Raw genomic sequence first — 16,828 nt, forward strand, 5'->3', positions numbered from 1 at the left:
TTTTTCGGAGGGAGCAACAGTCGCCATCACTGAGGTGGTTGAGCTCCATTATTCCCTCTACTTATTTTCATTTCATTTCCATTGTACTTTATTCTTCTCTTTATTTTCTATTCTAATGCATGATCACAAGTAGGATTTTTCTTTCTAGTTTTATTTACTTTTCTTTTGTCTTGTTCTGGTTATAAGATATCCTATGTATCCATCACCATACTTAAAAGAAATTTTTTTTTATTCAAAAGGAATAGTGAGATACATAAGTTTTGAGTATATCATGAGCTAATTCAATTAGTTAGATGTGGTGGCCTTGCATTTACTCTCTGAATATATGAAATAACTGTGCATAATTGATGTTGAAGTTGAGCATATTAGTTCTTGAAGAATAGTGAATTTAGAGAAGTATTATTGATTCTCTGAAAAATAAAAAATATTGATTCTTAAACCAAGAAAAAGTATCAAAAAGAAAAAATAAAAGAAAAAGAAAAATAAATATCTCAAAAGAGGAATGAGAAGCAGGGAAGGAGAAGAGGAAGTGACGCGAGACGAGATGGAACTTCGTATTTATGCGTACGCATAGGAGTTGATGCGTACGCACAAAAGGAAAAATGGGCAACTGTCCATATGCACATGCTGTACAAACGCTGTGAGCAAAGGGCGTGCATGAGAGTGTCCATACGCACCATATCTGGTGCGTACGCACGAAGTGATTTTTTGAATTTTTTTAATATCAGAATTTCACCCAACATTCCAAAATGCATATAAAAAAGAAATTAGCAAAAATATGCAAATATCTACATTAAACTTTAAAATTAATCCAAAATTTTATCTTCCAAATCAAAATTATGGGACTATGTACTAGTAATATGCACAAACAATAGTATATCAAAACTATTTTAACCATTCAAAAACTAATTAAAAATTTTAAACATGCAACTAAAGTCAAAAGGGCAATTTAAAAGAAGATTACTAACTATTCACGTATGCATTTTAAATCAAAAATTTACTAAAGCAAGCTAACAACCAAGAGTCATTTTTACAAGAACGTAATAAAGGAAGAAAGTTGGAAATTTTTACCATGGTGGGGTGTCTCCTACCAAGCACTTCTCTTTAGAGTCCTTAATTTGGACTTTTTGAGAAGCTTTCAACAAGGAGGTTTGTGCTTCCACTCTTCCTTGAATTTCCACCCATGTTTGCAATTTTCATGGCTTTTGAGATTTCAAAACTTGTGCACCCAATCTTCTTGTTGATTCTCTTCATTCCATCTAGGTGACAAACAATTGAAATTTCCAATTCCTATAACACAATAGCAATCAAGCTCATAGTGCAATAGGTGAGAATTCATAGGAGAAAAAGAAAATAAAAACAAAAGATAGTAAGAACAAGCAAAATAAACTCCTAAAACTAGCAAAAATAAGCAATCAATCAAAAGCAAACTATTCACATATTCACATATTAACAATAGCCAAAAATATGACACCATTGCAATCTCCGGCAACGGCGCCAAAAACTTGATGTGAGAATTATTGTTAATCTATAATTTCCCAAAAATTAGAATCTCGTTGCAAGCATAGTCTAGACCAACAATTAATAACTCTCAATCAAAGTTTAATTCAAAGATGTCACAATTCAACACAAAATAACCGAGAGTTTTAAGTCTCGGGTTGTTCTCCCTAAGAATCGCAATTAAGTGTCCAATTATTGGCTATGAGAGAATAGGGGTTGAGGTAGCAATCGGTAAGAAATTAAAGTGCAAGAAATTAAACAAGCATGCAAGGAATTAAGTGGGAGGCAATTAAAGCAATGAAAATGGAAATTAAATGGCAAAAAGAACTCTTGGCAAGGGTTGGTAATTAAGGATTCATATCATAATCATGGACCACAAATATAATAATTGCTAAGAATTAATCCCAATTAGTCTATCCTAACTTCGAGAATAAGTCAAAAGGGCATAATTAATCTCAATCCACAAGTCCTAATCAATTCACTAGTTAACTTAGTGAAAGACTAGCGTTAGTAAAAACCAAACTAACTAACAATCCTAATCACAATATCGAATAGACATCTTTGACTCAAGGTCACCTAATTATCCAATTCCAAGCCAAGAGTGTGAGAAACTAAACAAAAACTATAAGAGACATTTTATCAAACACCTAGTATGCACAAAAGGAAAAATATCATAAATTGCAAGAAAGATAAAATCCATACTACCAATTGCAATAAATTGATAATAACAACTCAAATGGCATGAAAGAAACATAAAACATTAAAATTGCATTAATGAAACCAAAATTGACAAGAGTATTCATAAACTAAAAATGACAAAATTGAGAAAATGACAAAAGAAATTAAGAAGATCAAGACAAGAAAGCATAGAAACATAAAATGAAACTACATTAAAATAAGAATTAAAATCTGAAATTAAAAAAAACTAAGAAAAAAACCCTAAATTCTAGAGAGAAGGGGGAGCTTCTCTCTCTAGAAATCTAACTAAAACATGTAAAAACCTAAACCTAGTTGCTCCTCCCTTCATCCTTCTTCAATTTGGCTTGAAATAGCTTCAGAAATGAGTTGGAATGGGTTTTGGAGGCCCTGAATTTGCCCCCAGCAATTTGCAATTAATGAGCTCACGTGCCAGGACTTGTGCATATGCACAGGTGTGTGCGTATGCACACTTGCTAAATCCCGACTTGTTTGTACGCACATATTGTGAGCGTATGCACACTTAAACTTATGTCCACTATAGCAAATTGTATATCATTTTGAAGTCCCAAACGTTAGCTTTCTAATGCCGCTAGAACTGCCTCATTTGGACCTCTGTAGCTCAAGTTATAATCACTTTAGTACCGAGAGGTCAGGATTGACACATTTACAAATCCTTCATTTCTTGAATTCTTCCACTTTATATGCTTTCCTTTCACTTTCTCAAGCCATTCTTGCCTTCAAAACCTTAAATCACTCAAACAAACACATCAAGGCATCGAATGGGAGAAAAGTTAATTAAAATTGGTAATTTAAGCATAAAAAGCATGTTTTTCACAATTAAGCAAAATTAGGAAAAAAATCATAAAAGCATGCTATTTCAATGAATAAATGCAAGAAAAATTGATGAAATCCACCCAATTAGAACAAATAAAAATCATGAAATGTGAATTCATCAGTCCCTTTAGTGCTTTATCTTTTCTTTTCAAAAATTTTCGTATTTTTATTTTTTATTTTAGTTTATTTTCGAAAATTTTTAGGTTATTTGTTCATCTTTATTTTTGATTTTTTTGTTAATTGCTTACTTTATTTTATTTTATTTCTTTTTACATAGGATATCTCACTGGGAGTTCTGTATACTCTGACATAGAGACTCTCACTTTTTATTTGTTTTTTGTTGTTTATAAGCAGGAACAGTGACAAAGAACCCCTTCTCGAGTTTGATTCTGAACCTGAGAGGACCTTGAGGCATCGTTTACAACAAGCAAGGAAGGTGCTTGGCTCACACACTGCACCCACACCTGACTTCTATGGGAGCAGTAGAATTGTCAGTTTTATGGACTCCCGCAGGAAGACCCCAACAAATTTATATCTGACTTCCTGCATATCTGTGACACGTTAAGATGAATGGAGTGAACCCTAAGGTCTACAAGCTCACACTTTTTCCTTTTACTGTAAGGGATAGAACAAATTAGTAGCTTGATTCTCAGCCCAAGGAGAGCTTGGATACATGGGAGAAGGTGGTCACTAGATTTCTGAATAAATTCTTTCTACCCCAGAAGCTGACTAAGCTTAGGGTGGATGTCCAAACTTTCAGACAGAAAGATGGAGAGTCCCTCTATGAGGCTTGAGAGAGATACAAGCAGATGATCAGAAGATGCCCCTCTGACATGGTTTCGGATTGGACCATATTGCAGATCTTTTATCATGGTCTCTCTGAGATGGCCAAGATGACATTGGATCACTCTGCATGTGGCCTTCTACACATGAAAAAGATGCCTAAAGAGGCAGATGAGCTTATTGAGATGATTATCAACAACCAGTACCTGTACACCTCTGAAAGGAACCCCATGAACACTGGGACCACTCAAAAGAAAAGGGTCATTGAGGTAGACACACTGGACCCCATTTTGGCTCAAAACAAGCTTATGTCCTAGTAGATAAGCATGATCTCTAAGCACTTGACTAAGATGCAAGTTTCAGCTATCAACATTCAAGATGCATCCTATGGCATGACTGGGAGCTACACTCATGGGGACATTTGTGATATTGCTCAGTCCACCGTAGAGGAAGTAAATTATATAGGAAATTCCTCTAGAAATCCCAATAATGATCCCTATGCAAATACTTTCATTCAGGAATGGAGGAATCATCCTAACTTTGGGTGGAGGGAGTAGCAACAGAAGCCCCAACAGAGCTTTAACAATAATTAGGGTGGAACAAATCAAAATTGGTTCAACAACAAGAAGTTCCAACCCTCTCAGCAGCAGATGGAGACTTTAAAACACAACCTCTTTGACTTAGCCACAATAGTGTCTGAACTTTCCAAGACCACTCATAGCTTTATGCAAGAGACTCGGTTTTCAATTCGGAACTTGGAAGTGTAAGTGGGTCAGTTGAGCAACAGGATACCAGAGGGACTCTCCTAACACTCTTCCAAGCAACATAGAGGTAAATCCAAAGGAAGAGTGCAAAGCATTCACCATGGGCAAGGAGGCCGTGCCTAAAGAGGAGCAAGTTGCTGAGGATTTGAAGGAGAAGAAGGCTCAAGAGGAGACTGGTAGTACACTCGTACATGCCCTAGTGGTGGTGAAGGAGCCTGAAGTACAGCACCTCCAAAACGTATAAGAGAAAACCAAGGATGAGCAACTCACTCAATTCTTGGAAGTCTTTAAGAAGATATAAATCAATATTTCTTTTGCTGAGGTGTTGGAGAAGAAGCCTCCCTATATGGCTTGTTTGAAAAGCGTATTCTCGGAGAAGAAGGCCCTGAGGGAAGATGAAACTGGGTGCTGACAAAGAAATACAGTGCTGTAGTACAAAAGAAGCTACCTCAAAAGATGCCAGGTCTTGGAAGCTTCCTGATTCCCTGTGTAAGGTCCCACATTAGTTGGGGAGGGGAACGAAGCATGCCTTATTAGGGTATGGATACCTCTCCCTAGCATGACGCGTTTTGACGAGTGAGTGCGGGGGGCTTCGGCTATCATCCCTATCGTTAAAGGAAAAACCGTGAGGCCTTGTGTGCCAAAGCAGACAATATTGTGCTAGCGGGTGGTCTGGGCTGTTACACCCTGTATGATAAGGACCAAGACATTTGAGAAGGCACTATGCGACCTTCGGTCAAGCATAAATCTGATGCCTCTCTTTGTAATAAGAAAGCTGGGGATCCAAGAGGCACAATCCACAAGGATCTCACTAGAGATGGTGGACAAGTCCTTGAAGTGGGCATATGGATTGGTGGAGAATGTCCGTGTAAAGGTTGAAGACCTTCATCTCCCTACTGACTTTGTGATACTCGATACGGGAGAGGAGAAGGACGACTCCATCATCCTAGAAAGGCCATTCCTAGCGATTGGGAGAGCTTTGATTGATGTGCATAGAGGAGAATTAGTCCTGAGGATGCATTAGTACCATTTGCTATTCAAGATCTTTAAACCACATCCACTCCCTGATAAAGGAGGTAGTTCCGTGCAGAGTTCAGAGCTTAAGCCTTCCCACTTAGTGGAAAACCACACAGTACCCCCTGACATCAAAGCTAAGGTTAGTGTTGGGCATTTACCAACTACTAAAGATGGAAAAGGCCCCAAAAAGAAAGTACCCAAAGGCTGGAGGAAAAAGAAGATTCCTACTAAGGACTTCTCACCTGGCATAAGAGTAGTCTTCACAAGAAATCCAGTCATACCATACACTGTGAACAGAATCCTATCTCTGAAACACATTGAACTAATTCATGCGAGCACAAGTAGGAAGTTCACAATGAGGGGTGAAGATCTGAACTCCTATAACCCTCCATAAAGGAGCTGTCCATCAAGCTAATGATGGTAAAGATGCGCTTGTTGGGAGGCAACCCAACCATACGTATCCTATAGTTTATTTTACTTTCTTTTTTTTCATTTTAGTTTATTTGAGTTTGATTTCATATTAATTTATTTTATATTGATTTTCATAGTTTTTATCATTTTTATAATGTTTGTGATCATGTATAGGACTAAGAACAGGAATAGGAAAGCGTAGGAGGAAAAATAGCACACCCTGGAGGAGACCCACTGGTGGCGCCAAATGCCAGCCCAGCGTTTAGTGCCTAGGGGGGAAAAGGCATTGGACGTTTAACATCCAAAAGAGAGCATTCCACACAATTTTTTTTGTCCCCCCTAGGGCGTCCCACGAGAAAAAAGAAAAAGAAAAAGAAAAAGGGTGACCCCCTAGTGGCAACAAACGCCAGCCCAGCGTTCAGCGCCCGGGGGGGGAGGAGTGGTGCCGATTTCAAATTTCGAGAAAATTCTTTGGCCAATGGATACACCCCAACTACCAACCACTTCACCAACCAATTTCATCCATTCTCTCTCCTTTTTCACCCATTTTTCCATCCACATTCCATCCCATCACCCATCAATTCCCTTGATTCTCTCAACCCACCTTTCACTCCAACCAATCCCCTCTCATCAACCCCATCCATCTCTCTTTCCAACAACCCACATTCAAATTTAATTTTCCTCCTCCCCTGTTGCCACTCCTATGACCAAAAACCCATCCCAACCCCACCTATACATACCCCTTACTTCATCCCCCGATACTTACTCTTCACTGTACACATTTCCTTTCTTCTCCCCAAAGGCTGAAGCCTATACCCCCTCTCCTCTATCTCTTTCTTCTATTTTCTTTTCCTTTTCTTATTTTATACTTCTATTTTTCTCGGGGATGAGCAAAGCTTTTAAGTTTGGTGTTGGGCGCTCCACTTTTTGCTTCTTCATTCTTACCTTCATGGCACTAAAGACTGGAGAATCCGCAAGGAAAAGAAAAGAAAAAGCCCCCACTTCCGATCCATGGGATTTCACACGATTTTTTTTGAAGACCTATCAAGACCATTTTTATGACGTGGTGAGGAAGAAGAAGGTAATTCCTGAGGTCCCCTTCAAGTTGGAAGATGATGAGTACATGGAGATCCTATATCAGATTCTGAGATAGGGTTGGGAAGTTTTGGCCAACCCCGTGACCGAGGTTAGAGTATTAATGGTGCGAGATTTCTACGCCAACACTTGGGTTACGAGCAAGCATGATAGAAGCTTGAACCTAGAGCCAAAGAATTGGCACACCATGGTCACAGGGTCAACATTGACCAATGGTTGGATCAAGTACTTGCTAACATCTGAGTACTTGGAGCTCAATGGAGGATGGATGCTCAAGATCAGCCTTACCAGCTGGGTAGGTAGTGCACAAAACTAACTCCGCACATTTTGTACAGATAGACCGGCAAGTATACCGGGTCGTCCAAGTAATACCTCAGGTGAGTGAGGGTTGATCCCACGGAGATTGTTGGTTTGAGCAAGCAATGGATACCTTGCAGATCTTAGTCAGGCGGGTAGAAAAGATAGTTGTCACGAGAAAATGCATAAAATAGATAAATAATAAAACATTACTAGAGAAGTGTGAAATCAATAGTATGAGAACGGTTGAGGCTTCAGAGATGCTTCTTCCTTCTGGATCAACCTTTCTTACCATCTACTCCAACTTCTGATTGATTCATTCCATGGTAGGCTGTATATGATTAACGCTAGGTCAACAGTCATTAGTCTCCTCTACTTCAGATCAATCATCGGGTCAGCAGTCATCCAATCTGAATGGGGCTAAAGCTCTAGCAGTCCATTCCCTTGGTGATCCTACTCAAAATACCACAGATAAAGTCGGATCTTCCAGATCAGAGAATGATGCTTCTTTGGTTCTAGCCTATACCATAAAGACCCTAATTGCCCCGCACCTTGGCTAAACTGATATCTAGCAGTCATCCAATCTGAACGGGGGTGAAGCTCTAGTAGTCTATTCCCTTGGTGATCCTACTCAAAATGCCACAGATAAGGTCGGATCTTCCGGATCAGAGAATGATGCTTCTTTGGTTCTAGCCTATACCATAAAGGCCCTAATTGCCTCGCACCTTGGCTGAACTGATGTCTCAAGATGTCCCCAATGAAGCCGTGGATTAGCCGTCTAAGAGATATATAATCAAGCTTGTGGTTCAATACTATCACATCAAGGACTCACAAGAACCCATGTGAATAGGGATGGCGGTCAAGTTACACTCCCAATTCGTTAGGATGAAGAGAAAAGATACATCTTAGAATAGAATCAAGCATAGATTGAAATAGAATAGTGACATTATTAATTCATAAGAATCAGCAGAGCTCCAAACCTTAGCCTAGGAGGTTAGTGACTCGTACTATACAAAGAAACAATGTAATTCAAAAATATGGCATAAAGTTAGGGGGAGAAGAAGATCCTAAACAAGGGTAATCTCCTCCTATATATACTAATTTGATAACTAAGAATTACAGAAAATAAGATAAGCTAGTCTTGTAGTGCGAAAATCCACTTTCCGGGCCCACTTGGTGAGTGTTTGAGCTGAGCTTGAGTGAAGCCACGAGCTAATGCTCCCTTTTGGGCATCCAACGCCAGCTTTGGACTCCTGAATAGGCATTGGACGCCAGCTAATCCCTTCTGGAGAGCACACCATTTAGTGTTTTGTATCTCCAAAAATGCTCCTTCGAGTGTATGGAGGTCAGATCCTGACAGCATCTGTAGTCCTTTCTCTGTTTCTTAATCAGACTATGCCAAAACTCTTCAATTTTAGACAAAAAATACCTGAAATCATCATAAAACACAACAACTTAAAGTAGAATCCAAAAATATGAATTTTTGACTAAAATCTATGAAAATATAATGAAACTTAAACAAAACATACTAAAAACTATATGAAAATGATGCTAAAAAGCGTATAAAATATCCGCTCATCAGTAGGCTTGACCTTAGACCAGTAGCTAGAGGATGGCTGGAGTTCATACAATGATCTATCATCCCTATGAGTAACCGCTCTGAGGTTACAGTCAAGCGAGTAGTGATGATTCACTGTATTATGCTTGGCAATGAGGTGGAGGTGCTTGAGGTGATCCCTCAGGAGTTTTACAGAGTAGCTGACAAGCCCTCTACTACTGCGAGGCTGACATTCCCTCGTCTCATCTACCGCTTATGTGTAGCAGCTGGAGCTCACATTGAAGGAGATACCCCAATCGACGAGGAGAGACCGATCATAAAGAAGGGCATGGAGCATGCTTGGGAGCTTGTACAGGGACCGCAGTAGGAACCAGTTCCACTGCCTCCACTGGATATTCCGGAGATGCCTCAAGGAATGTACTTCCCTCTCCGTGACTATTGCAATCAGTTGACCACATATTTAGGGTAGATAACATCGTCAGTTGATCAACTGAGGCTAGAGCATCAGGATTAGTCTGCTCTCCTCCATCAGGAGGATGATGGAGGAACAAAGGAGGCAAGGGCATGACATTGAGGAGCTTAAACGTTTTAGAGGATTCTTCGGAGGGAGCAGCAGCCATCATCATTGAGGTGGCTGAGTTTCATTCTCCCTTTCCTTTATCTTATGTTTATTTTGAGTATTTTATTCTATTTTCTATTTTCTTGTCTGAGTTTTCATGATCACTCTTAGGATTTTCTTGCTTTCTAGTTTAGTAGTTTATTTTTGAGAATTTTCCAAGATGTCTTATGTATTACGCATCAAGCTTAAAAAGAAAAATCCATTGAAAAAGAAGTAGTAAAATGCATAAGATTTTGAGTTATATTATGAGTTATTCTAGTTGCTTTGATATGCTGGCCTTATCTCTATTTCTCAATGTATGAACTTAACTGTGAATACTTGATATTGAAGTTGAGTATATTGGTTCTTGAAGAATAGGAACTTAGAGAAATAATATTGATTCTCTAAAATAAGAAAAGATTGATTCTTGAAGCAAAATGAATAGCAAAAAGAATTGAAAAGAAAGGAAAAATAAAAAAAGGTCCAAGGCTTTGAGCATCAATGGTTAGGAGGGTCAAAATCGATCTAAAGCTCAAAAGAGTGGTTTTCCCTAACCATATGCTTGTGGTGTGAAAGTGTCAAGTAAACCTTGAGACCGAGCAGTTAAAGTCGTGACCCATTGCTGTTATAGAGTGTGCCTAAGGCTCTGAGAACCACTGTCTGGGAGAAAAGAAAGAGAAAAAGCACCAAAGAAAAGAAAGAAAAAGTTGTGTTCAAGAACCAATTAGAGCCTAAAAGAAGAGAACCAATAATATCATCCGAGTTCTAGTTTTGGAGGATATTAATGTTTCTGAGCTTCAAAGGATAGTGAGATGCCAAAGCTATTCAGAAATAAAGTGTCATTAGCTCCATTCAGTAACTAGACCTGAGCTTGAATGATAACTCTAGTATTGCGTATTTTCTCTTCTTTGGTCCTATATTGTTTTTGTTTGCTTGAGGACAAGCAACAGTTTAAGTTTGGTGTTTGATGAACCCCATTTTTAGGGTTTATCTTGTGTTGAATTTAGAGGGATTTTATTATCTTTTCGCACATTTATTCACTAAAATAGCATGGTTTTGTAAATTCTCCTTTATTTATGCTTAAGTGTAAAAACGTGCTTTATAGGCCTTTAATTTGATAATTTTAATTCACCTTTGATTCCATTAGTTGCCTTGATGGGTTTATTAGTGAATTCAAGTTGAAAAGGGCTAGGAATGGATAAAGGGAATGAAGAGAAAAGCATGCAAAGTGGAGAACTCATGGAAAATAAAGGATTTGGAATGCACCACCAACGCGTATGTGCAACAGACGCGCACGCGTGGATATGGAGTCACATGGTGACGCGTACGCATAACAGACGCATATGCGTGGATGGAAAATTGTCAAGCGACGCGTACGATTGACCCAAGCATACGTGTCAATGCTCGCATGTGACCTCATTAAAGTGAAAATGCTGGGGGCGATTTCTGAGCTTCCCAGGCCCAAATCCAATTGATTACAGAGACTATTTCATGCAGAATTGAGGGTTGGACAAGAGGGAGCACTTAGTGTAGTTATGATGAGCCTTTAGTTTGTTTTCTAGAGAGAGAAGCCCCTTCTTCTCTCTAGAATTAGGTTAGGATTAGGTTAATCTCTCTTAGATCTAGGTTTAATTTCTTTGTTTTATCTTGTTTTCTTTACAATTCCTTGTTCTATTGTCTTGATTTTCCTTTCTTCTCTTGTTAATTTCTCATTTTGGGTATGTTTATGTTATGAACACTCTTGTCAATTTCAATTTCCTTTAATGCAATTTGAGGTATTTCACGTTAATTTTTCTTTCTTTACTTGTTAGTGTTGATTACTTGTATGGGGTAGTAGTAGGTTTTATTAATTCTTGCAATTTACTATGCTTTCCCTTTTATGCCTTCCAAGTGTTTGACAAAATGCTTGGAAGGGATGTTAGAGTAGATTTTTGTATTCTTGGCTTGGGATGGTAACTTAGGAACCTTTGAGTTACTAATGTCCAAGTGATTAATAATTGGGATCCATTGACACTAGCTCTCACTAAGTCAATTAGTGAAATGGTTAGGACTTATGAACTAGGATTGATAAAGCTCATTTGACTTTCGTTAACTTGTTAACTTGTTAGAGGATGACTTAATGGGATTGATCCTTGCAATTATCATATTGTGGTTAGTGACAAGGATAGAAATCCTTAACCATCAATCCTTGCCAAGACTTTTTATCATTTGAGTTTCCATTTACTTTCTTGAAATTTACATTTCATGTCTATTATTCAAACCCCCAAATTATATAACCCATAACCAATAACATGAACACTTCGCTGCAATTCCTTGAGAGACGACCCGAGGTTTAAATACATCCGTTTATTTTTATTGCGGTTTGTACTTTTGACAAACTAAATTTTTTATTGAGGGATTGTTTGTCGATTTAGAACTATACTTGCAACGAGATTTCATTTGTGAAATTCTTTACCGATAGACAATTTCTATTCGTAAAAAATGGTGCCGTTGCCGGGAAGTTACAATTGTGTGCCTTGTTATTGGTTATTGTACATATGTTGATATTGTATATATCTTGATTTTTGGTTGTTTTGCTAGTTTTAGGATCTAGATTTCCTTGTTTCTTGTTAGTTTTTGTTTTAATTTTGTCCTTTCACTATTAATTCTCACCCCTTTGGTTATGAGTTCGGTTCAAATTATGTTGTAGGAAATGTGAATATCAATGACAACATGCATGAAAGATGGAATAATCAAAGATGGGAGGAGCCTCAAGAAATTGATCACTCCTCTTGGCAACAACCTCCGGTTACTTATAGGTATAATTCCCATCCTAATGCATGTCAATTCATGGCTATGGTGAATTTCTTTGTGACAATCAACAACTACCATCATATGCCTATGAACGTCATCCTCAACATGACCCTCAACCATAATCACAAGCCCCTTTTTACCAAATACCTTCCTATGATCCATATTCATCATACCACCAACCCCCTCCACCATATCCTTGTGACCATTATGAGCGAAAACCTATAGAACCACCTACATTCCAACACAGTTACTCCCAAGAACCACCTCAATACACACAATCTCCATACCCTTACAAAGAAGAACTACCTTCCTATTATGAATCCTTTCTCTAAAATAATGAACCCTCTTATCCATCCCAAGCCCCAATAGATGATTCTCTCACTTTGCTACCTCAAGGGCAAGAGGATATGCAAAGGAATGCACTAGAACTTCTGACTATCTTGACCAAGGTAGTACACACTTTGGAATCCCAATTCTCATGCACTCAAAGTACTTCCATGGCCTCATGCAAGGATCAAACGAAGAGCGTAGTATGAAGGAGAGATTGGAAAATCCAGTGGAGAATGAGGAGTTAGACTTTGTATTGGAGAAATTGGAGGAAGCCTTGATTGTTGAAGAAGAGGAAGAAGTGGTTGAAGATTTAGGAGATACGGAACCACCATGGGAGTCTCAACAACCTCCAAGGCATACCAAGGTTGAAGACTTTGAAGAGGTTGATCAAGAGATGGATTCAATCATCAATGAATTTCTATCTACAATTGAATCCTCTCCCATTGGACATGAAGTTGAAGTCATGGAAGAATGTGCACAACCTCCTATACCTTTGGTAAGCAATGAAGAAGAGATTGAATTGGAAGAGAGATACCAAGAGAAAGTGGTTGAAATTGAAGAAGCTTGCAAAGAGGTGAAAATAGTCAAGGAAGAGCACAAGGGAGTGGAACTTGCAAGATCATGGAGACCATCCCTTCCTAAGTCACCATCCTATACAACATTCAAGTGGGTAAAATTCTTATCCCTAAGGTTTACTTTCTCACTTGAATATGGTTTGATTGAAAATAATGGTCAACTTAGAGCTCTTTGTGGAGTTAAAAGTAAGAGGGAGTTGTGTAGTAGTTGGAAGTTTGATGTTAGGCTCATTAAGGTCGAACCCTCAAGGCATAGGCACCATGGTTAGGTGAATGCTAATTTGTATGGGTCTTGGAGGAGAATTTGGTGTTCTAAGGAGAATTCTATGTGCCTACCACCCGGATGGAAGAGTGATGATTAATTTGAAGATGGGTGTGAAAATAAGATATGGGATCCCGAATCACAACATGAAGATCAACTTTGGGAGCTCATATCTTAGGTAGAACATCACCCAAGCTTGGTGAAGACGGTTGGAAATTCTAACAACTATTTGAGGAGCAAGCATCCTTGGAGATTCAAGGATGAGTACAAGTATAAGCCACCATGATGAGGAGCTCCCAAACGTCCAACTTAAGGACTTAAACTAAAAGTGCTAGGTGGGAGACACCCCACCATGGTAAACTCTTTCCACTCTCTTGTAGATATAATGAATAAGTGATTTGAGTTTCCATTGTAGGTAGTTTTTCTCTTCATTTGTTTTTGTTTTAATGCTTTGGTTGTTAGTTGGTTTAAATTGCACCATTGTCTTGAGTTGCATTTTGCTTGAGGTGCAAGTTATGTTTGTTTTGTATTTGACAACTTTTCAAAAATTAAAAGGTTTTTGTTAATTTTTTCATTTTGGTTGGTTTTGAGTTGTAGATAGTATTAGGAGAATTTTAAGCTTGGTTTTGGTGTTTCTGAAAAAGAAAAAAAAAAGTGGGCAGTCACGCGTACGCGTGACCGACACGTACACGTCGATGCGTAAACACATCCCCCATAAATTTTCCCGAGAGTTGTGCGAGTTTGGCGCGAGAATTGTGCGTCTGGAACAATTCTCATTCCACGCGTACACGTGCATTGTGCGTACTCGTGGTTGTGCACTCTTCTCTTTACGCATATGCGTGCATTACGCTTCTGCGTGTTTTCCTTTTCTGTCTACCCACATGCACACGTCCATTACGCATACGCATGGATTCAAAATCACTAACACCTCCATACGCGCAAGCCCTAGCAGTCGCGTCCTTTACTCTTCCAACGTTCTATTTTCCTTTTCTTCTCCCTCCAAATTCACGGAACACCATAGCCACCCTCAACCCCCTGCAACCACCACTGCTAACAATCACCCTTCCGGTGACTGTACCATTGCCGATCATCACTCCTCTCTCCTTTCCCCTTTCTTCTTCCCTTCTCTTTCCCCTCCTCTGTCGGTTTCTCCCCTGTCGCCGTAAGCACCGCCGCAGTCTTCCATTGCCGCTGGCGAACCACATACAGCCACTACAAACTCCTTTCTTTCCCTTTCTCGCGTCTTCCCCCCTTTTCTCGCCAAGACACAATTTGGTGTCAAGACTGAGTCCGAAACCACTTCTCAGTGCCTCCGTTCCACCATCCCAGAGCTGATTCTGCACCAGGTCGCCGCTATCTCTAAGCGGCACTACCCTGCATATTTTTTTTCTTGTTTTATCATTTTGTTTAGATAATTTTGTTAGCTTTATTTAATTCTATTTCGATTAGTTAGATTAGAGATGCATGTTTCGTTATTTTAGGTGGTTAGGTAGTTAGGATGTGGTTAGTGGATTTAGGTCTGATAATTGTTTCGTTCTTGCTGTCTGAAATGGCTGATTGTAAAACCGCTTTGCTGTTTGATGATGATGTTGCTGTTTTGTTTTTCCATTATGTTATTTGATGCTATTTACTGGTATGCTGTTTGACTGCTACTATGCTGATTCAACATGTGTTATTTTGTTTAATGTTGCCTGAACCATATGAATTGGTTGCTTGTTTTACCTGTTTGATGTAATCTGGATTCATATGAGTTACATGCTGCTGTTTGTTATCGGGGAACATTCAATTCACTATTGGAATGCTGCCAAAATTTTTGAAAATTGCCTTGTGGTTAACTTGTAGCTTATGAATTGACTTGGCATTTCTTGATTTAAACTCATTTTAGCCTATGCCACGTTTAATTCGTAAGTTAATTTGGTTAATATTTCCATTATATTTTGGTTCCCTTTCATGTGTATTGCTGATTGACAGAACCAAAGGACTATTTGATGGATTTCAGTGTCAAATAGAACCTTGGTTAACTAAATCAATGCGAACCTTCCTTGTGTTCTAAACATTTTAGGTTTAAGTCAAATGCTTTCTGACTTCTTGGTTCATGTTTAATTTTTAACTTTGCTTAACCAATGAAGCTTTCCCCATTATTTCACCATTTGATTTAAACTTGTCTTTTCTTGATGGAGGTTCTTACATTGTAATAATTGGTGCTCTCCACTAGTGTGAACATTTTCACTCAAATCTGTTGCAACTTCCTTTTAGTTACACCAAGTTCTAATCCTAATTCTTTCAACACCAATTTTTACAATCTTAGTGACCATGAACATTGATGACAATTTGTTTTTCTCTTCTATGCTTGTGTACATTTTATATTTCATCATTAATGACTTGCATCATTTTCATGAATGTGAGTATGCTTGTTTCCGACACTTTATGAATTTCTCTCGGTTAAGCCAATAACCATCATGCCACTAATCTTTGACCCAGTTTTCTGATTTCTATCTTGATTAACCTTCTGACTCTTCTTTTTTAGTTGTTAATTTAACTCTTTCATATTCTTTCGGGCATGACGGTTACTGTTGCTTAACAGACAAGCATATTTGCTATTCTTGTACGAATTCTTGGTTTGTATTTTTGATTGGCATCTAAATTCTGTTTTCATGTATTCCAAGAATTCTTTTCTTTAACTCACATCATGATATATCTCAATATCCTATTGTTGCCTGTTTTCTGTCTGCTGCTTGATTCCTTGCTTTACACTCCTCTGCTTTGCTTAATTGATTGAATCCTGTGATTTCTGTTTTCTCCAGGATGTTAGACAGAGGAAAACAAAAAGCAAAGATTACCTCTCAAAAAAGGAAGAAATCTCAATCTTCCACTGCTTCTGCAACCTCTAGTTATGCCAAGATATTTCTATCTGAGAAGGATAAAACAGATCAGCTACTGCCTCTGATCGAAGCAGAAATGTTCCCTAATTTGTACTATGAGCTTCGCTTCCCGCTCTTTTAGAAGTGGAACCTCAACTTGGAGAAGAAGCTGGCTATTCCCACTAATTTGAGGCGATCTATTGAGCATCGGATTGAGGGGATGGGCTTATCTTTTGTGGATAGGGAGCTATCTCGGGTGAACATATCGTGGGTTCGTGAATTTTACTGTAATTTCTATAGACTGACCCTTGACTCAGTTCACCTGAGAGGAGGACAGATTCTGATTACAAAGGTGGATATTGAGCAGGCACTCCACTGTCAGCCTAAGGTTAGTGAGAAAGATGCTTTTCAACAGGCTGAGGGGGAGATGCATTACCTGACTTATGATTAT

General features: G+C 38.6%; 1 protein-coding gene across 1 annotated transcript; it reads left to right on the forward strand.

The window, feature by feature from the left end:
* Positions 1–5,271: 5,271 nt before the first annotated feature.
* Positions 5,272–5,604, forward strand: LOC112779153 (uncharacterized). The gene has a single exon (XM_025823403.1). The coding sequence runs from the start codon at positions 5,272–5,274 to the stop codon at positions 5,602–5,604; it is 333 nt and encodes a 110-aa protein (XP_025679188.1).
* The last annotated feature ends 11,224 nt before the right edge of the window (positions 5,605–16,828 follow it).

The sequence above is a fragment of the Arachis hypogaea genome, chromosome 3, assembly GCF_003086295.3.
Source record: "Arachis hypogaea cultivar Tifrunner chromosome 3, arahy.Tifrunner.gnm2.J5K5, whole genome shotgun sequence".
NCBI classification, from domain to species: Eukaryota; Viridiplantae; Streptophyta; class Magnoliopsida; order Fabales; family Fabaceae; genus Arachis; species Arachis hypogaea.

Excerpts from the sequence above, each read along its gene's own strand:
- LOC112779153 (XM_025823403.1), top strand. The coding sequence starts at position 5,272 with ATGATAAGGACCAAGACATTTGAGAAGGCACTATGCGACCTTCGGTCA.